Source organism: Medicago truncatula, chromosome 3 (assembly GCF_003473485.1).
Source record: "Medicago truncatula cultivar Jemalong A17 chromosome 3, MtrunA17r5.0-ANR, whole genome shotgun sequence".
NCBI classification, from domain to species: domain Eukaryota; kingdom Viridiplantae; phylum Streptophyta; class Magnoliopsida; order Fabales; family Fabaceae; genus Medicago; species Medicago truncatula.
In genome coordinates this window covers 51,462,904-51,485,021 of record NC_053044.1, presented here as the reverse complement: position 1 = coordinate 51,485,021, position 22,118 = coordinate 51,462,904, and the positions used below count along the sequence as shown (strand labels likewise).

The 22,118-nt window shown below is 34.7% G+C and overlaps 3 protein-coding genes across 5 annotated transcripts; 2 read left to right on the top strand and 1 right to left on the bottom strand.

Annotated features, from left to right (window-relative positions):
- The first annotated feature begins 402 nt into the window (after nt 1-402).
- LOC11423244 (far upstream element-binding protein 1) lies at nt 403-5,072 on the top strand. The gene is made up of 5 exons (XM_003603090.4): nt 403-986; nt 2,078-2,167; nt 2,265-2,336; nt 2,507-2,626; nt 3,611-5,072. The coding sequence occupies exons 1-5, from the start codon at nt 513-515 to the stop codon at nt 4,670-4,672; spliced, it is 1,818 nt and encodes a 605-aa protein (XP_003603138.2). The 5' UTR covers nt 403-512; the 3' UTR covers nt 4,673-5,072.
- Nucleotides 5,073-10,652: 5,580 nt separating this feature from the next.
- LOC11429865 (ferrochelatase-2, chloroplastic) lies at nt 10,653-14,871 on the bottom strand. The gene is made up of 9 exons (XM_003603087.3): nt 14,619-14,871; nt 14,088-14,382; nt 12,943-13,086; nt 12,480-12,581; nt 12,217-12,320; nt 11,981-12,107; nt 11,586-11,738; nt 11,326-11,426; nt 10,653-11,235 (listed from the first exon to the last, which is right to left on the bottom strand). The coding sequence occupies exons 1-9, from the start codon at nt 14,690-14,692 to the stop codon at nt 10,920-10,922; spliced, it is 1,416 nt and encodes a 471-aa protein (XP_003603135.1). The 5' UTR covers nt 14,693-14,871; the 3' UTR covers nt 10,653-10,919.
- Nucleotides 14,872-15,513: 642 nt separating this feature from the next.
- Nucleotides 15,514-19,376, top strand: LOC11435222 (uncharacterized). Of its 3 annotated transcripts, none has more exons than XM_024779257.2 (3): nt 15,516-16,359; nt 16,632-16,830; nt 18,618-19,376. In XM_024779257.2, exons 2-3 carry the CDS (start codon nt 16,744-16,746, stop codon nt 19,155-19,157), a joined length of 627 nt encoding a protein of 208 aa, XP_024635025.1. In that variant the 5' UTR covers nt 15,516-16,359; nt 16,632-16,743; the 3' UTR covers nt 19,158-19,376. The 3 variants fall into 3 exon arrangements, 2 of the variants coding, with proteins under 2 accessions (XP_024635026.1, XP_024635025.1); XR_003010378.2 differs by lacking the exon at nt 18,618-19,376 and adding an exon at nt 17,206-18,210 and having other exon boundaries at nt 15,521-16,359; XM_024779258.2 differs by having other exon boundaries at nt 15,514-16,830.
- The last annotated feature ends 2,742 nt before the right edge of the window (nt 19,377-22,118 follow it).

Here is a 22,118-nt window from a genome sequence, read left to right as displayed (position 1 = left end):
AAATCTTCAATTTATTTATTTTTCAAATTACTAAATTACAAATATATACCTAACGATTCGTACTATAATTTTAATCAAAATACCATTCATATATATTTTTTTTAATTTTTACAATATTTTTTTAGGCAAAAAGAACCCACTCATAAATCTTAAAATTCAATAACGACCATCAACGATTTTTATATATAAGTCCAAACTTTTAGAATATGTTAATTAAATTCTTATATTACTTTTGTCAAAAAAATTCTTATATTACTTTTTTTTAATTGAATTTTTAAAATATGATAGTTAAATTTCCTTCCAAAAAAAAAAATATGATAGTTAAATTCTTATTTTACATTTTTTAATTGGTTTTTTTTTTGTGTGATTAAAAATTAGATTTAAGTCCGAGTAAAATTTTACCTCTTCTCTAGTATCTGAAATGACCAGTAGCACATCGTGTTTTCAAAACCTAATCCAATTCCTTCACACATCGTGTTTTCACTTTCTTCTTCCCTCTAGGGTTTGTTTCAATGGCGGAAGAAGCACAGTACGCAACCCTAAAACGTAAATACGATGACCAACCCACCGCCACTGACATCGAACTCGAAGTCGCAAACGCCAAACAACGAGCTCAAGAAGTCGCCGCTCGTCTTCTCAGCGTCACCGGCGCTCCACCACTCTCCTACGATCCCAAACGAACCAAGTCCGATAACGGTGCTCCACACTCGGGGTTTGATTCTTACGATTTGAAGCCGCAATATTCACAACAAGGTGGTAGTTATGGTTCTAGTAAGAAGATTGAAATACCTAATGGTAGGGTTGGTGTTCTTATTGGTAAAGGAGGTGAAACTATTAAGTATCTTCAGATGCAATCTGGTGCTAAGATTCAAGTTACTCGTGATATGGATGCTGATCCTAATTCTCAGACTAGGATGGTTGAACTTATGGGTACTCCTGATGCTGTTTCTTCTGCTGAGAAACTCATCAATGAAGTCCTTGCCGAGGTTTGTTTGTTTTAAACTCGTGTTTACTGATAACAATTTGATTAATTCATATTTTTTGAATTACTGTAATTGTTACGTTTTAGGGAAAATCATTGATATGAGTTGTTTTGAACTGTTTTTTTTACTGTTATATGAAGTATGTCGTGATTAATTTGCTCAATTGTTGTTTTGAAATCACCGTAACTGTTACCTTAGTGAAATATCATTGATTAGAGCTGGTTTGAACTGATTTGATAACTGTTGTATGGAGTTTCAATAGGAGTTGATTTTGTAACTGTCATATGAAGTGTTTTATGATAAATTTGCTCAAATGATGTAGAAGTTGGTGCAACTGTAGTCTGATTTTGTTGTATCTGACTGATTTTGTATATGTGATATGATGTGCTTTATGAATTATGATCAATTTTGCTCAAATGATGTTTAAATGACGGTAAAGGTAAGATGTTAGTGAAATTGTTGTTTTCAACGGATTTTGCAACTGTTAACTGTAAATTGTTAGTGAAGTATCTGTGATGAGAGTTGTTTTCTTCTAATATTGCACAATTTCATGGCGAATTTGCTCAAACGATGTTCAAATGACTGTAACTTTACCTCTTAGCGAAGTATTTCACGATTTCACGATAGGTACGAAATATTTCACGATAGGAGTTGTCTTCACCAATAGGAATTGTTTTCAACTTATTCTGTGCCTGCAGTATGAAGTCTTTCACGATAAATTTGCTCAAATGAAGCTTGAACGACATTAATTTAACCTGTTAGTAAAACATTGATGACAATCATTTCATTATGAATTTGCTCAAATGATGTTCGAGTGGCATAAACTTTAATATGTTCAATAAACATCACTTGTTTCAACTGATTTTGTATCTGTAGTATGAAGTATTTCACGATAAATTTGCTCAAACGAAGTGATGTTGAATTGCTGTAACTGTATACTGTTAGTGAGACATCACTGATAAGAGTTGTTTTCTACTGATTCTGTAACTATAATATGAAGTATTTCATGAATAAATATGCTCAAATGATGTTGGAATTGGTGTAACTTTGACCTGTTTGTGAAACATTACTGATACATGTTGTTTATTAACTAGGCTGAAGCTGGGGCTTCTGGCGGTGGAACTAGACGGATGGTTGCACAATCTGGGGGTGATGAATTTGTGATGCAAATACCAAACAATAAGGTGTGGGAAGGAAATATATCCAGTTGCGGGCATGTTTTTTGGCAGTGTTTTGTTTATTCTCATTTGGGTTGATGTGGTTTCTTGTGTGCATCTTTAGGTTGGCCTTATAATCGGTAAAGGAGGAGAAACAATAAAGAGTATGCAAGCTTCTACCGGAGCACGAATTCAGGTTCTCTCTTGCGCTTTTGTCTTCGTTTCTTGTTCGATATATAGTTTCTTAATCATGATTATGTTAAAAGTTAGATTCTAGTTAGATGCTGTTAACAGCTGACTGCCCGACTCTCAAGACTTGGATTTCCTATTCATTTTAACTTTTACTAATATTGTCAATTTTTTTAGGTGATACCTTTGCATCCTCCCCCAGGTGATACATCAACAGAAAGAACATTAAAAATCGATGGGACCCCTGATCAGATTGAATCAGCAAAGCAATTGGTTAATCAAATCCTCACTGGTGAGGTATGTTATCAACACAATTTTTTGTTTTATCTGGCTTATCATTTTTGGATGGAATGTGCCAAATCTCTTTTAAGTTTAAAATTATGGGTTTATAACCATGTTTAGTTTTAGGATTAAATATGTTTGAAGTTCTTATACAATTACCTTATATAATTATGGACCTTTTGAGTTTAGTCCCTACAAAATTGTTATTCATTTTTTATTCTCCGCCTTTTGTAAAAATAAGGTGCTCATATTTTTACAGTATGGTTGCATAAGCTTGCCAAATGAAACCATGATAACTCAGACTGGAGACCGCAGTAGCTATGATTTATCAACTTTATGTCCCTTTTGAATCTTGACTTGTTGATTGTGTATGTCAGCCATAAAATTAGACAACACTTTGAGTACTCTTAGTCATTGTCTCTATTTATGTTCCTCTCTGTTGGATTTTGTTTAAAATTCTCTTCAACAAGGCCATTTGTGTGTTTCTGTCATTGTTCGTAAGAACTTATACTTAAAATATTTCTTATCGTTGGGTCATATGCTCAACTTTCATTTGGCATAGTTTTATCCTTGGGACTTGTGCTCATCTACATATAAAGAATAGCTATTTCCTATGTTAAATTCACTTTCAATTATAATGGCACTCACTAATCAGTTTTATTAGCTTTTATTTCATAGTTTGTTTAGGCTGACCTGTTAGATTGGGTTGAGGGAAGGTTGAAAGGATTGTTTCAATGTACTTGGGGCTTAGTGAAGTACGGTCTGTATATTTGGATTTAGTTTCCCATACTTGAGCTCTTGTAGTGAGTAAAATATCTGTTGTCTTGACAATCAGCTTATTGAAATTATGACTAATTTTTATTGGCATCAATGGAAATGAGGTTATGCATATTTTGACACCCATTTTTTGTGTACGTCTATTGCTTCGTATATTTTTATGTTTTGATACGTTGGTCGAGCTGCCTTTTTAATTTGTGGTTGTGATGTTTCTCTCTGCAGAATCGTCTCAGAAATTCAGGGAACTCCGGTGGTTATACTCAGCAAGGTTACCAATCCCGACCACCGTCTAGCTGGGCTCCTCCTCCTGCTCCTGTGCAACAAGCTGGTTATGGCTATGGGCAACCTGGATCATACTCTGGTCCATCACCGCAGTATAACATGCCTCAGCCACCATATGCAGGCTATCCTCCTCAGCAACCCGGTGGATATTCCGCCAACTGGGACCAATCCACCGCACCATCTCACCAGCAGTCTACTCATGCAAGTGGTTATGATTATTACAACCAACAACCCCAGCAACAGCAAAATCCTGGGGGTCCTCCACAGCCAGCTGATGGGTCTGGATACAGTTACAGTCAACCTCCTTCCTCTGGTTATAGCCAACCAGGACAGGGTTATGGTCAGGAAAGCTATGGTGCGTATAATGCACAACAACAATCTGGGTATGGTCAGCCACAAACTTATGATCAGCAACAAGGTTATGGCTCTGCTCCAAGTTATGGAAGTGGGAGTAATCCAACCCAAGAGGGGCACACTTCCAACTATGGATCACAAGCGGATACCTCCCAAACTTCCCAACCCACTACTGTTGCTCAGCAAGGTTATGCTACCAACCAACCAGAAACTCCTCAACCAGGTTATGCGGTAGCCCCTACCACCCAAGCGGCCTATGGAAGTCAACCACAGTCTGGTTATGGACCTAGTTATGGTGCTCCTCCCTCTCAGAAGCCAAGTGCAAATCCACCTGTTTATGGTCAATCACAGTCACCTAGCACAGCAGGAGGCTATGGTCATTCAGCATATCCCTCTAGCCAGGCCCCGCCTTCTGGATATGCTCAGCCAGAGTTGGGCACTCAGAGAGCACCAGTGCAACCAGGGTATGGTCCGCAATCATATGGTGCTCCTCAAGGTGGCCAGCCTGGCTATGGCCAGACTCCACCGTCATATGGGAATAGTTCTTATGGTGGCAGTTATGCTCAGGCTCCAGCGTATGCTAGCGATGGAGCAACTGCACAGGCTGTTCCACAGGGCAGTGTTGCTAAAGTGTCACCCAAGAGTTGATTTTTCTTTTGTGATGGTTATTATGGTCCTTTGGGATGTGGTTTTAATTTTTTTCCTCCCATTTTTATAGCAACATCTATGTTGGAGATTGATATTTTTCTGTTTTGTTAATTATTTTTTACTGCCGTTTTCTGCCATAATTTAAGTGTTGCTTGTTTATGTATAAGTGTCATAATTAGATTGTTGCTTATTTAGTAAGTAAAACAGTCCCTAGGTAATGATGTCTATTGTTCTTAGGTAATGATGACTAGTGCTTAAGAGTAGATTTAGTGTAGATTTTATGTTCCTTACAAGCAAGAAGGAGAAAAAGATTATAGAAAAGGATGTTGATTGTAATGTTGTTGATGCCTCTGTTTATGACTTGTGTTTTTCAAAATGAAAATGAAGACCTCCTAGATTATGCAGAAAGCGACGATGTCTAGACTGCATCTGATTGTGTTTTTTCATTTGGTTGTGTTGTGTCCGGTTGGAATTCAAAGAAGCAAGAACGGATCACCCAATCAAAGAAAACCTTCACAAAACCTTTTAAAAAAAACTTAAGCACCAGCAATGGCTTCTAATAGTGGTTCTTTACCTCCACCTCTTGTGTTTTTAGGTAAAAACTATGATTTGTGGGCTGTAAAAATGAAGACTTATTTCAGGGCTCAGTTTATGGGATGTGGTTGAAAAGGGCAGTGACCCACCACCTCTCCCGAACAACCCAACATTAGCTCAAACAAGAAATCACAGTGATGAAGTGGAAAAAAAAGGTAGCGCTCTTGCCATAATACATGCAGCTCTACATGATGAAGCTTGGAACAAGCTGAAGGAGGAGTATCAAGGAAGTGAAAGAACAAAGAAAATGAAAGTGCTGAACTTGAGAAGAGTGTTTGAAGCACTAAAAATGAAAGAATCTGTTAGAGAGTTTTCTGACAGAATTTCTAAAGTTGTTACACAAATTAGATTGTTGGGAGAAGATCTCAGTGATCAAAGAGTTGTGGAAAAAATACTGGTGTGTCTTTCAGAGATGTTTGAAGCAAAAATTTCATCTCTTGAAGAAAATAAGAATTTTTCTGAAATCACAGTTGCAGAGCTTGTTAATGCTTTGCAAGCTTCTGAACAAAGAAGATCTTTAAGGATGAAAGAAATTGTTGAAGGTGCCTTTTTGGCCGGCAACAAAGGCAAAAATCAAAGCTTTAAAATTTTTGGGAAAAAGAAGTTTCCACCCTGTCCACATTGCAAAAAAGATACTCATTTAGACAAGTTTTATTGGTACATGCCACAAGTTTAATGTAGAGCTTGTAACCAACTTTGTCATTTGGAGAAAGTTTGCAAAAACAAAACAAACCAGTAGGAACAACAAGCCCGAGTTCTTGAGTAGCACCAAGAAGATGAGGAGCAATTGTTTAAGGCTTTTTGCTGTTTAGCATGTAGTAGCAAAGAAACATGGCTAATAGATAGTGGATGCACCAATCGTATGACTAACAATGTTAGTTTTTTTTTAAAGAACTTGATGAATCATTTTACTCCAAAGTTGTCATTGACAATGAACAACATGTTGAGGTCAAAGGCAAAGGAATTGTGGTGTTGAAACTCTCTCAGGTATAAAATATATTTTAGATGTTTTATTTGTGCCTGAGATAAATTAAAGTCTTTTGAGTGTTGGGCAAATGATGGAGAAAAAATATTCTTTGCATTTTAAGGATATGAAATGCACTATTTTTTATCCTTCTAGATCTAAATTGATGATTGTTGAAATGTGAGGCAAAAGCTTTCCAGTAGAGTGGAAGCAAACATCCTTGTGTGTTAGTAAAGTTGAAGCAAATTTTTCTGCTCAAAAAAAGGGAACTTTGGATGGCAATTATGCTAGATGTAATATTGCTATGTTGGAGACTGCAAGGTATACTGAAGCTGCTAATTTTGAGGGTTGTAAAGCTACCATGCATAAGGAGAAAAAGATTATAGAAAAGGATGTTGATTGTAATGTTGTTGATGCCTCTGTTTATGACTTGTGTTTTTCAAGATGAAAGTGGAGACCTCCTAGTTTATGTAGATAGCGACGATGTCAAGATTGCTTCTGATTGTGTTTTTTCATTTGGTTGTGTTGTGTCTGGTTGGAATTCAAAGAAGCAAGAACGGATCACCCAATCTTCAACTAAAGTTGAGTGTGTTACCAATGCAACAAATCAAAAAAACTTGGCCAATGAAGTTTTATCAGATGAAGGTTGAAGAGATGAGGTCAATGCTTGGAGTTTTTTCAAGAAAAATATCAAGGATGAGTGTTGGAGATTGATATTTTTCTGTTTTGTTAATTATTTTCTACTGCTGTTTTCTGTCATAATTAAAGTGTTGCTTGTTTATGTATAAATGTCATAATTAGATTGTTGCTTATTTAGTAAGTAAAACAATCCCAAGTTAATGATGTCTATTGTTCTTAGGTAATGATGACTAGTGCTTAAGAGTAGATTTAGTGTAGATTTTATGTTCCTTCTTACAAGCAAGAAGGATAAAAAGATTATAGAAAATGATATTGATTGTAATGTTGTTGATGCCTCTGTTTATGACTTGTGTGTTTTCCAAAATGAAAGTGGAGATCTCCTAGTTTATGCAGAAAGTGATGATGTCAAGACTGCTTCTGATTGTGTTTTTTCATTTGGTTGTGTTGTATATGGATAGAATTCAAAGAAGGAAGAACGGATCACCCAATCATCAACTAAAGTTGATTGTGTTACACCGATGCAACAAACCAAAAAAAATTGGCCAATGAAGTTTTATCAGATGAATGTTGAAGAGATGAGGTCAATGCTTGGAGTTTTTTCAAGAAAAATATCAAGGATGAGTGTTGGAGATTGATATTTTTATGTTTTGTTAATTATTTTCTACTGCTGTTTTCTGTCATAATTAAAATGTTGCATGTTTATGTATAAGTGTCATAATTAGATTGTTGCTTATTTAGTAAGTAAAACAGTCCCAAGGTAATGATGTTTATTGTTCTTAGGTAATGATGACTAGTGCTTAATAGTAGATTTAGTGTAGATTTTATGTTCCTTCTTACAAGCAAGGAGAAAAAGATTATAGAAAAGGATGTTGATTGTAATGTTGTTGATGCCTTTATCTATGACTTGTGTGTGTTTCAAAATGAAAGTGGAGACCTCCTAGTTTATGCAGAAAGCGACGATGTCAAGACTGCTTCTGATTGTGTTTTTTTATTTGGTTGTGTTGTGTCTGGTTGGAATTCAAAGAAGCAAGAACGGATCACCCAATCATCAACTGAAATTGTGTTACCGATGCAACAAACCAAAAAAAATTGGCCAATGAAGTTTTATCAGATGAATGTTGAAGAGACGGGGTCAATGCTTGGAGTTTTTTCAAGAAAAATATCAAGGATGAGTGTTGGAGATTGATATTTTTCTCTTTTGTTAATTATTTTCTACTGCTGTTTTCTGTCATAATTAAAGTGTTACTTGTTTATGTATAAGTGTCATAATTAGATTGTTGCTTATTTAGTAAGTAAAACAGTCCCAAGGTAATGATGTCTAATGAACTTAGGTAATGATGACTAGTGCTTAAGAGTAGATTTAGTGCAGATTTTATGTTCAGTCTTACAAGCAAGCTTATGGCTTGACTCTATATATTTGTAGTGTATGCTTCAGTTTAATGTATAAAAGTATCTTAACTGTTTTATTTTATTCACAAAATATTGTTGTCTTCTCTAATTTTCTGGTTTTTCTTCTTTTTTTTCTCCTCCATTTTCACCTTTAGGTCTTTTTTTCTATAATCTATATCGCATTGGAGTGTCTAGATGAAAACAAACTTATTTTGGTACTTGAATATTTTCCGAAAGGTTGAATAGGAGCTAACAGTACTGAATCCACAGTGTTGGACTAGCATTTTCGTTGATAATTATATTTATCCAAGTTGTATGGTTTGATCTCCGTATCTTTCATTGCAAAAGAAAAGAATTTACCTGAAATGAGCTGCGAAGTTCCATATGCCATTTGCAGAATATGGTGCAACCGTGGAATAAATGTTAAAAGGCATTACTAAAATGAACACAGAATACTTACATAGACCTATGTTTTTTGAAAATGTAAGAAGGATTATATATGTATAACTCGGTGGCAACCGTCTGATTTTGCAAAAAATTGAAACAAAAGGTAAAAGTTTAGCACCGACTTTTACATATTTCAGGAGATCCCAATAGAGCTCTGTGTGAAATCACATGATAGCAGGAGCTTATTTTCTTAATCCGAACCAAATCATAGCTGTAAAATATTTGGAATCTGGAAAATCAACATGTCATTATGTGTTTCGTCAAAAAAAAAAAAAAACAATGTTAGGTATTATTGGCAGTGGCGGAGCCACGTTCACCTCAGGGGATGCACATGCACCTCCTCACATTTATAATTTTGCACTACTATGCTATTATATTTTTATGTTGAATCCCCTCAGTTTTCTATTTTGCACCTCCTATGCATCTGACTTTGAAATTTGTTCGTAGATTTAGACACACATCTTTTTTCTATTGGATTTATTTATGTGCTGGCTTGCCGGAGCCCATCATTAGTTATTACCGATGCAATTCAGCTTTTCTTGTTGACTATATTTACCTTCTTCTTATTATTATATTATAATAATTATTTACTAAAATACCAAGAATGAATCTCCTGCTATCGAATTTAACAAGATATACCACTAAGCCCATACGAATCATATTGGTTGATGCACGCAAGTGTTATTTATAACTCATATTTCATAAAAAAAATCTTATACCAATCTCATTTTTATTACCTTGTTAAAAAACTTTTTCTTTTCTAAAGTATTGATGATATTACTTCTCTATATTATTGGTGATTGATGATATTACTTTTCTAATGTCAAATGGTAAATATTAGAATTTACGGTAGTGTAAGAAATTTACAAAATTTAAATGTTAATATAACAACTTTTGAAGTTAGCCATGATCATTTTTATATTATGAAGATTGTGAAGACTATGTTGCGTAATCAAATGGAGGCAATGGGATGTATTACACCACCAAAAAAAAATATGGAGGCAATGGATGACCGATTATTATCTCATGACTGAGAGATGTGTTTGATAACATGAATATAATAGGTTGATAAACCGCATTTTGGACCAAAAAAAAATCGATAAACCACATAATGAAAAATTGTATAATATGTTTTTAATTTTGATTACAATTTTTTTTAGAAGGATTACAATTTTAAATCAGTTGGTAGAGACAATGCATAATATATGCAAAGTTCGGGGTTCAAACTCCGACCACCACAAAAAAAATACATTTAGATTCGTCGCTTGAACCCCCTGGTCCAGGGTCCTGGCAACGCCATTGATTATTGGTGCAGTCTTAAATCACTTGTTTGATTGGTTTTCAAATTTTTATGCATTACAAAATACGTATCTTCTTTGCTTCTGGATCATCTCTCTTTTACCATATGATACTACTGTGTTTATCTTCCTCTTGCTTTTGGCAATTTGAATTAAAAAAACGAATGAACATTTCCGCCGTTTTCATGGTAGTTCTATTTAGTCTCAATTTTGTTAGCATCGTGTTATTTCCTTGTGTCTTGAACTTTTTCTTATGGTTTCCTCCCTTTGAGTTTAGGATTAATTTAATTCAATCTTAAAAGTTGGGGACATTGGAGCATAGACAAATACATTGAAATATGTTGAAATTTAGGTATTAGACTTGACTTAGCCCCAAAATTAAGTGAAAATTATTCAAATATCATAAGAAGTACTTTGGTCATATAATATCAATAGATGTTTCTACCCAAAGTAAATTCTATAGGTGTAAACACACCCTATTAGGATAAAAGTTGGCACATTGTCCAATTGTTCCCTTGAAATATAGGTTCACCCTCTATGTAGAGCCACGTCTTTTTCAAAGCGCCCTATAAACAAATACATGTTCCTATGCATATATATGCGCTAGCGAACTTACAACATACATACATACTGTCATTGTACTAAAATCTTTGCAAGAAGAACATAAAGTTGTAATTTATTAGTTGTATAGATGAGTACAAGTGGTAAACTGTCTGGGTCGTTCTTTATGTGAATATTTCCAAGCTGACATTCAAGTTCTCATTTTTATCAAGTACAACAATCACTTCTGCTTTATATCTCTGTGACGTATGTATTATATCCGGAAAGGAGTAAAACCAAGGAAAAAAATATGAAGTATACAAATTTCTTATCAATTGCTTTAACATCTATGAAATCAAATTCAGGTGGTATTCTTCTAAATGACATGATTCCTGAACGCAGTAATCATTTTGGGCGAGAAAAACAAGAGGAAAGCCAAAATTGAACCAAAAAACATCTTGGCGAAGTATTTAACTGGGTCTTTATCCATATCTTCAGAGGTGCTGGTAGGGGCATTTATTGCTGCTGCCGATGGTAGAGCTTCTATCACCGCATCTGCAAGATCCATGATGAAGGAAGGGGTGAGACCAAGAGCCGGGACACGTGCCCAATTCTTGATGCCAGATTCAAGAGCCAATTCCCTGTACTCCATGTCAATTTCTTCAAGAGTCTCTATGTGCTCACTCACAAAGCTGAGATAGAAGAAGAGACTTTTAAATCTACAAAAGGCTACTTATTTTAAGCCAATAAGCTATCGTAGTAAAAGGCTAATGATAGTGTACCTCACTGGAACAGCTAAAAGACTCTTCACACCTTTCTGGCCAAGCTCAACTAGAACTTCATCTGTATATGGTTTCAACCACTGTACAGGGCCCACTCGACTCTGGCAATCCATCCAATAAAAATGTCAGATACAGGGAAAAGATAACCCGAGGAAAGAAAGAATACAAACCAGCTATTAATTGAACGGTACATCTCCTGCTCTGCTCAAGCTCAAATCAGAAGATGGTAGAAAAGCAAGTTGAAAGAGTTCAAAACAAACCTGATAAGCAAGAGTGTGCTCATTACTAATTCCTCTAGCCTTCAATTCCTGCATGATCAAGAAGATGCACTCCTCCATTTGATCTCGGTATGGATCCCCAGCATTCTCAACATAACTGACAGGAACACCATGGGCACTAAAAAATATCATTGCCTGACAAATAGAAAGAAAAAAATTGGTATGCCACGGTTCAGATTGGAGTAAAATACATCATATAACCTTCAAATTTTGTAAGCCCTACTAACAGGTTCGGAAAAAAAATCGTAGGTTACAATAACCATGTTCAACGTATTCAATACAAGTGGATGGTGGGATTGGACCCCTCGGAATAATCGGTTCTTGGGCCGGATACTGAGTTTTAAAGAAAACGTATTCAATACAAGAATAAAACTCACTTCCTTTGGCTCAGAAAAGCTCTCGAGTTCTTTCTCAATTAAGTCAGCCATTGACTTGATATAACCTTCCCTTTGATACCAAGAGTTTATAATGGAAACAGGAAGCCTAGACAAATAAGCATCTTCCCTGAAAATTAAATAATATCAGTTAATAATAATGTCTAAACTGCTTCTTCAAAAAAAAAAAAAATCTCTAAATCATGCAAAGGTATTCACGAAGTGCCACTACATAGTACCTGAACGTTTGCTCCAGAACACTGATGCTTGACCCAGTAGTGGATATAGAAAACTGGGGATAAAGGGGTAACACCACGAGCCTTGTTATTCCATCCTTCTTAATCTATCACACAAGACAAGCTTTTAACAATAAACCCAAATTTAAGGTGACAAAATGGAGCTCACAATAAATAATTTAAAAATGAATAGTCACCTGTATCAATAACTTAAATAAATGGTAACATGTGTATGATGAAAATAATATAAAATATATAGGACTTACTTGTTGAATTGCTTCTTCAGTGAATGGGTACCAGTACCGCATCCCAACATAGATATTTGAAGAGAGGCCCTTTGCTTCCAAAGCCCTTTTAAGTGCAAGTGCCTGCATGATCATCAGAAGCCATAAAAGATGTTATTTCCATTCTAAACCGTAACACTGTTATTTTTATTTTTTTTATTTTATAGAAAATAACAGGAAAAAGCCACAAAGTATTCCTCTTGAAGAGAAATTAAAGCACTAAACAGCTATGATGCACTGACACAGAGACCTACACCAGACATGACACTAACACGTAAGCACTGATAATTATTTTAAAAAATGGAACTAATTGAATGTAATCATGTATGTCGGTGTCAAACACCGGACATGCCTTCAATCTAGAGTGCCAGTGCTACATAGCCAAACAACATATAAGGGGAAAATAAAAATAAGAAAGGCACATATCAAAAAAATTGAACTGCACCTGGTCATCTGTAATTTTGCGTAAAGGAGAGCCACCTCCAATAGAAGCATATGCTTCCTTGGATTTAGGAGCCCGGAGCGTAGATATCAGTTTTGCTAATGGTTGCTGGAGAAACCGAAACAATCTTGGGAGCCGAATGATATCCTATATCAATACAAGAGACATATTAGCATACAAACATTTTTTTTTGCAAAGACAAGATAATATTAATGCTCCAAAGAGAAGATAGACCACTGGAACAAGATGTACCCAGTGATCAATATACAACAGTTCAAACCATTACATAAAACATAAACAGAGCCACACCAATCAATAAAATACAATAAATTGATTCCCCAATCTCTCCAAAACATCACAAACATGCCCAACCCCCAGGTTCAACTGTTAGAACCCAAATAACTTGCAGCGCCCACCAAGAAATTGAAATCACATGACTGTAGAAGAAAAATAGTTAGTGTCCTAGCACAACCATGTATTCCATCATACAATATTCTAGTGCAGGCAGAATAGCAACAAACTTGGCCAAGACATATCTCTAGCATTTCCAGAATTTTTAACAATTTTCAATGAAGATTCCAAGGCATCCTAGTGTGTTCTACACCAATTTGGAATTGAATAATTCACCACATATACAGCAAGCAAACCCCCATTATTCCTTCCTGTATAACATCACATATATATATTTGGTTTTAGTAATGTTTGTCCCAAGCATCTCGCAGAACTAGTTCTGCACCCATCCTCACATGAGAAGCAATTCTTATTATTTGCAAAAATCCTGCTCCAGCCTTGCCACGACCTACCAAAACTCATGATTGACCTTTAATCGCCCATCCTACCAAATTATGGCAGCACTCTTGTTTACTTAAATTGTTTTCCGGGATCTAAGCCAATATTACAGTGATTAAGTCCAGCACAAACACAAGATTGTGTGAGCCTCAATTAGGAACCTAGGCACATGCTTACAACCAACAAACTAAGAATCCAGATGCAATATCAGAACAGCCAGCTGAGTGATCAAATCTCAATAGATAGCCTCCTACTAATTAGGAAGGGACCAAAGCACATCCGCTCCAAACAATTAGCATAAAAATGATATGAATGTGTAATAATAAGTAATATCAGAAGTGCAAAAACAAGTAACATACAGGATCTGCGAAAAGATTAAAAAGGAAAGGTTGAACATCGTCCAGTGTCTCGGGTCCACCTAGATTGAGAAGCAACACACCAACTTTTTCTTGGGCAGCGTGAGTAGGAGATTGTACAGTAAGCCCATTATAAGTGCTTGCATCTGCAGAATAAAATGAGCGAGAAACTAAGTTTCTGCTGCCAATTCTTGTATTGGTCGAGCCAGGACACAAAAACAAGGATGCCTGAGATGTAGACTTGTTACAATCCGAGTAGCAAGTAACACGGGTAAGATTTTGAATATCAGAACATGACCTGAAAAGCACAAACCAAATATTTTAATTAGCACATACATATATTAGATTGGTAAATTGAAAACAAAGGGTTTGTTGAATTGCTGCTCCTGCAGGTATATAGATATTAAAAAAAGAACAATACAGACAGACACAAACACCATGCGATTTGGTCTAAAATTGAGAGAATTTGGAATGAAGAAAAGTAAAAATGAAATGAAATGCAGAAAGCGAAAAATGGTAAAAGTGTAGAGTTACAGTGAAAATCGGCGGCGATGAAGGGATTGAGGGTATCGGTTGGGAAGAAGAGAAGAATGTGAAAGTGCGTTCATAACTGAGATGGACGACGACGGAAAGAGTTGGTCGGCGTGCGTGAGGAAGAAAGGAAGATTAGGTGAAAGAAAGTATTATTAAAAGGAAAATAGTTTGCGTGTACGTCAAAGATGGTGAGCTAAACCAAAATAAAAGTCAATACCAAATCACGAATCTCTGTCCCACTGGACTGTATTATTGTTGGTTAACCACTTCTCAATTCTCGTAGAAAATTTCTCACTATATATTTTTGGGATTGAAAACGAAACTAGCCCCACTTTCCTTTTTTATTTCATTTTTTTTTTTTTGTTGAAAAAAGCTGAGTTATTCTACTCAAACAAACAATTAAGACTTTTTAACCTCCCACAATATTTCATGGCGTTGTCTTTCCCAGCACACTTGGTACCATTCTTGCTTCTCATTATGTCACTTTTTTTAATATCTACTTATTAAATTATTTTAGTCCTTGCAATTGAAATGATGTAAATAACTTTTGGTAAATTATTCGTAAGTAATTATGTAATTGTTTATTGAGTCTTCACGTCTATTCTAACCGTGATGTCAAAGATCTGATTCATACTCATCTAAACTATTTATTCATCGTTAAAAAAAATATTATACAACTTTGTTTTCTATCCAATCCTGACGTGAGATGAGCTAACTTGTAAAACAATTATGAATTAATTACATGTTTCTCACTAAAATAGAACGAAAAATACTAAAGAATTAAAGAAACCAGAGTGAAATCGAAAAAGAACTTATAGACCGATTTTAGTAAAAAAAAATAGCCTATATAATTTAAGTTAAGATTCATATTCTTCTTCACAACACTCAATAAATTCTAGGAAATTTATAAATGTACATGGAAGGAACACATAAAGTTGATGGTGATTTTCTCATTGCACTCGTCAGCCAACAGCTTTAAAAAGACTATGTCAATCCAGATTAGCATTTAATTATGTATAAATTTTGTAGTCATGGAAACAATGATTACAAATTTAAACAAGCCATGAAGTGACATTGAAGGAACATGTTACGTTGACCGCCACAAACAAAAACTGCACATCGGAGCAAGCAACATTGCTTCTCTTATCTCATCCATCCATGTCTTCCTTCATTAACTTCCCCCAATCTGCACAATCATTTTGGAATGATCACACATCAATGAAGAATGCCTCGAAAGAATTAAGGATTAATGAAGTGTTCCTAAGTTTTCGAGGCAAAGACACACGTGCTTCCTTTACTTCGCATCTCTATGCTTCTCTTCAAAACTCTGGAATTAACGTTTATAGGGACGATCACGCGCTTCCAAAGGGAGATGGCATTCCGACATCATTAAAACGAACAATCAAAAGTCTCAAATTTCTATTATTGTTTTCTCAAAGAACTATGTGGAATCAAGTTGGTGTATGGATGAGTTGCTGGAAATCATGGAGTGTCACAAAACCATAGGCCAAGTGGTTCTGCCGGTGTTTTACAATGTAGATCCATCGGAAGTACGTCATCAAATTGGTGAGTTCGGAATAGCATTTCAAAATCTTTTGACGAAGATTTCAAAGAGGGAACATAAGTTGCGTTTAGAGAATAAGAACTACAAATTGCAGCTTCGTCAGTATTTTGAGCAAGCATGGAGACTGGCACTTCGCGAGGCGGCTGGCCTTGTAGGATTTGTAGTCCTAAACTCCAAGTAATTTCATTCAACATTTACTGCTTACAATTTCTTTAATGTGTGTTTGAACGGGTAATTGAAAATTCTGTAAGATAAGAAAGAAATTTCAAATTCAATGATAAGTTGTGTTAAATAGTAACAATCTGTACAAGACTTTGATCCTCACAGCAACTTTTTGTGACTAGTCCAACTCTCTCTCACACACACGTCGGACTATAATTATTTTACGGAAATTTTCTATACTTTTGACATATGCATATATGCACCTTCTGTTTGATCAATTTTTGTAGGAATGAAAGCGAGGTTATTAAAGATATTGTTGAAAATATTACACGATTGCTTGACAAGACAGACTTGTTTATTGCTAATAATTCAGTGGGGATTGAATCTTGAGTGCGAGATATGATTCAGTTTGACTTATATCAAGAAAATTTGGTTTTCAGTGAGTTGGAAAACATCAATGTCAATGTTGTGTGGAAAGAGAACCAGGTATTAATTTTGATTTTGTTTTTTTGCACTTCATGAGTTGTTTACACAAGAACCTTCAGTGTAAAGTGTACCAAGTATTAAGTCTCTGAAGCATATAGTTTCCTATTATGTAATTTTAAAATTTGAAATTGTGAACTTTTTGTGAACAACTAAGAAATTAGGGGATGATTTTAAATTTGATTTATTGTGAAGTCTAAAATTATTTTACACTGATATCCACTAAAATCAACATATATTTGTCTTAGAAAAAATGACATTGCACTATTGTAAATATTCACTTTTCACTCTCAAGGTTATTGATACATTCTAAAATCTTTCATTTATTGTTCTAAGCTTCTTCCTTAAGTTTTGTCTATAAAATTCATGTTCTTGCAGAAGATGGAAAAGCTAAAAATTCTCAATCTTAGTCATTCTCATTATCTCACACGAAGCCTTGACTTTTCAAACATGCCTAATCTCGAAAAGCTAGTACTCAAAGATTGCCCAATGTTATCTGAGATTTCTCCTAGCATTGGACATCTCGACAAAATTCTTCTGATAAATTTGGAAGACTGTATTAGCCTATGTAGCCTCCCAAGAAGCACATACAAATTAAAATCTCTAAAAACTCTCATTCTTTCTGGCTGTTTAAAGATTAACAAGTTGGAAGAGGACATGGAATAAATGAAATCTTTAACTACTTTGGTTGCAAATAACACTGCGATAACAAGAGTGCCTTTATCAGTAGTGAGGTCACCTGTGCGGCTATGAAGGATTTTCACGTGATGTGTTTCCATCTATCATTTGGTCTTGGATGTCACCAACAAATAATCTCACATCACCATTTCATGCACCTGCTGCCAAGTAGTAGTTCCCATGAACTATCCTCCTTTTCTAACCACCTTCAAAGGCTTCGAAGTCTTTGGGTGGATTGCAACTCAGAATGTCAACTTTCTCTGGATGCAAAAAATATTTTGGATGCATTAATTGCCACAGTTTTTAAGGATTTGGAATCAATTGCAACAACATCACAGTTATCAAATATGACTACTTCTACAGTTTCAGGATCAAAATATTCCTTCAAATCTCTTTTAATTCAAATATTCTTTGTTGACATACATTCTCTTTGTCTCCACTTGTATGCCTGCTTGTGTGTGTACCACCTCATACATTTGAATTCTTTAGTTTATATGTCTATAAACAATACACGCAAGTCTACACAACAATTTGCTAAAGGGGTAAAATACTTAAAAATTTAAATAATGTTGAACTTCTGACAAATAATGTCGTCAGTTATTGACAGTTTACATGGCACATGTGTGGAAGATTCCCCACAAATTTCATAAGCGATTTTTTATATTAAACCTTACTAGATGCACAAGAAGTGGTCTGTTAAGAGCAGAAAGAACTTTTGTAACTTAAATGATTGGTCAGTTACTGCTCTTGATCATATCTTTAATACTAGTCTCGTATTAATAAATTGATTGGTAGTGCTTGTAATATACTCATGTTGAAGATAAACAAATATTTATTAATTGAAATTGGCTGATGAAATACTTTTACAACTAAAAATTTAGAGAGTGGTACAATTTGTCATTGCCATTATTTCCCCACACTATTATTTTGGTTGGGATGGAATTAAGTGGGACTAAAATTCTGTTTATGAATCAAGCAAATATTTTGGTGTAACTTCAAAAAAAATATTTAACCAAAATACAATTAATTATCTTTAATTGTGGAATAAATGATGATAAGGTGATACTAATATACTGGTCAATTGAATTTTGAGCATATCTTTACTTTTACAGAATATGGCTGTTAATGGGAGTGATTGTTGTTTGCTCCCTGGTGATAGTTATCCAAATTGGTTAACCTTTAATTCTGAAGGTTCTTCGGTAACTTTTGAAGTCCCTCAAGTGGAAAGGCATAACTTAAAGACAATGATGTGCATTGTCTATACTTCAACCTCAGATGACATAACATCAGATGGCCTTAAAAACGTGTTAGTGATAAATCACACAAGAGCCATCATTCAACTCTATAAGAGTGAGACATTAATCTCCTTTGGAGATGAGGAGGGGGAGAGAGTAGTATCAAGTATAGAATCCGGTAACAAAGTGGAGGTGGTTGTTGTTTTTGAGAATGGTTTCATTGTGAAGAGGATAGCAGTTTATCTTGTATATGATAATTCAATTGGCAAAACTATTGATCTGTATCATTTACCAGACCTGAATATCATTGATTGTAGCAGTGATGATAGTGAATGCATTGGCAAAAGGATCTCTACTGAAGAGGAGTCCATCGATGACTTCAATCAGACTAGAAAGAAGAAAAAACGAGTGGAATGAATCAATGAGGGGTAAAAATCAGTTTTTGTAGTGCATGCAAACTTTTGATTGGAAACAATTGTTTTCCAATTTTGGCTGAAGTTTCTAGATTTTATTCATGGTAAATTTTTGTAATCCTAAAGATAGGTGAAAGATTACAATTTGTTATGTTACAATTCTTCCACGTCATATCTAGTTTTTGGCCGTGACTCTAACATTATTTTCAGCTTTGAGAGAGAAGTACTCAATTTTGAATTTTAATTGAAATATCTTCGTCGAATATATGTGTTTGGATTCTCTCACCGGCACCACCACCGTCCAAAATCTTCTCATATCCACCTCTCACCGACCTCCACGACCGTCATCACCGTCTCTCTACAACCACAACCTCCTGAGCTTTCACCTCACAATACCGTCGTCATCAATAGTGTAACAGTCCGATTTCCGCTATATTTATTTTTTATTGTTTAATATGTGTTTATATGTGCTAAGTTGTTGTTGGATTGAGATGTGATTCATGTTCAATTGATGTTTTTGTTGTTAATTGATTTTGTTGTTGATGAATCATGACTTGGGTATGCATATTCATGAATTGATGATGAGAATTTGAATTGTTGCTGATGTTTTATGTAAATGGGTTGATTTGGTAAATTGGTTAAAAGTGAGATTGATTTTCATGTTCAATGTGTTTTTGAGTGTTCTTGTGAGTTATTTGACCTATAAACAATCTTTGGAAACATGTTTGGGTATTGGGAGATCAAAATTGGGAATTTTGGGTGAAAATGGGTTGAAACCCGTGATATTTTTCTGCAGAATTATGACTATTCGCTTAAGCGAACAACAGCTGTCTGATGACTGTTCGCTTAAGCGAACGGGTAAGCGAGCAGCCCAGAAGCTACTGCCTTGAGTTCGCTTAAGCGAACGGGTAAGCGAACGTGCCCAGTTTCAACACCTTTTGATTTTTGTTCCGAGCTTCCTAGGGCCAATCCGAACTTCTTAAAACACTTCTTTTAACTTGTATAATCACTGTTTGAACAATTAATCCTACTGGAACATCTCCTTGAATGAAATTGGACTTGGTTTGTGAAATTGAAACTTAACTTTGAAAATTCGTCCAAGAACGTCGTTTTTCCGAAATTTGATTTTCAAGGAATTGGAATGGGATTAAGGTAGTATAGTGATTACATGATTTCTGAAAATGGTTGTGATTGGTTTCTTGAGTTCTAACTAGTTTTGTTTTGAAAATGGAAGATTCTTGGAATAATGTTAAAGAGAGACGAACATTGATGAAAATATCCTTTTAAGCCAATCACCTTATAAATCTTTATTGGTTAGTTTTGTATGACTAAATGGAGATGTGTGAATGAATTGTTATATGATCGATATGATATTTGTCATGAGATGTTGTATGTTCTCTTACTTGGGATATGAGAAATATTGAAATGATGAAACTATTTGATATAGTGATGTTGAATGATAATGATGATTATTGATGATCATGGTGATAATGTGATGATGATTCTTATTTTGATTTATGAGTTGAATGTTGTGTGGACGTAAATACTTGATAATCCAATTGTTGTGGAGATGATCAATATATTTGGAAGGTGTCCTTTATATTGTTTTGAAAGTTATGAGATGATTTGCATTGATCCAGTCTTTGCTCGTATGTCCATGCATCATAGTCATGTTGAACTTTGTGGTTGTAAAAGAGATGATTCTTTTACTTCGGATATTATGTAAGACCGGGTGTGAAATCTTACATACGATCTGTTTGTTGCATCGAAGGTGACGACCTTGAGGTGATTCGGTACCACATGCATATATGTGTCGGTTAGGCGCATTGCATATTGACATCAGTCGTACTTGCTACTTGTGCATGATAATTGTTGAATTTGTGATGTATTGGAGAATGATAATTGTTGAATTTGTGATGTATTGGAGAATGATAATTGTCGAGGAATTGTGATGAAATTGTTGAATGAATGATTGTTGATGATGATATGTTTAAAGGGTAAAGATCTAAATTACCCATGGTGTATTTATTGTGTTTGAAAATTTGTGTCTACTTATCATTTTTGATGAATCCGGATTGCAGAAGGGCATTTTTGGAAAATTTACAGGGCACGCTAGTCATGCATAGGGTGGAAAAAGCAACACTCTTGAATGATTGCCCAGAAAACAAAACTCATGTAGACATAGAAGCCACAACAACAATCAGGCCCCTAATTAACTCTGTATTCGCGATAATATTGAAAACGCTTTTAATTTCATTATTTTTTTATCACTTTTTTATATATATATTTTTAAGTTATTTTTTGTGTTTTTTTTAATGAAATTATTGAGAAATGTGTAGAATATTGAAGAAGAAAAAATTAGAATTTTTTAAGAAAGCACGAATTAAACATGAATTTTTAACCGTAAAAAATATAAAAATTCATATTAAATTTTTTCGGCAAATTCCTATAATATTATGAATTTTTCGGCAAAATTTTATTAAAAAATATAGGTTTAAATATGCCTTTAGTCCTTGCACTTTCATCATATTTTGGCATTGGTCCCTACACTTTTTTTTGTTTGAAATTGGTCCATGCACTTTGTAAAAATATTGGTATTGGTCCCTCTATTAACTTTTAAAAAAAACACAAAACTATTGGTATTGGTTCTTGTACTTTGTAAAAATATTGATATTGGTGCCACGTGGCGTGAAATGATTGGGCCACGTGGCATTCCGTTGGTTTTGTGTTTTTTTTTTTAACAGAAAGTTAACAGAGGGACCAATACCAATATTTTTACAAAGTGTAGGGACCAATGCCAAACAAAAAAAGTGCAGGGATCAATACCAAAATTTGATGAAAGTGCAGGGACCAATGATACATTTAAACCAAAAATATAAATTCTACATATGAGTTTCTATAAACAAGAGATCAAAAGTGAGATAGAATTTTTGAGAGACTAAGTTGAAGAAATATTTTAGAAAAA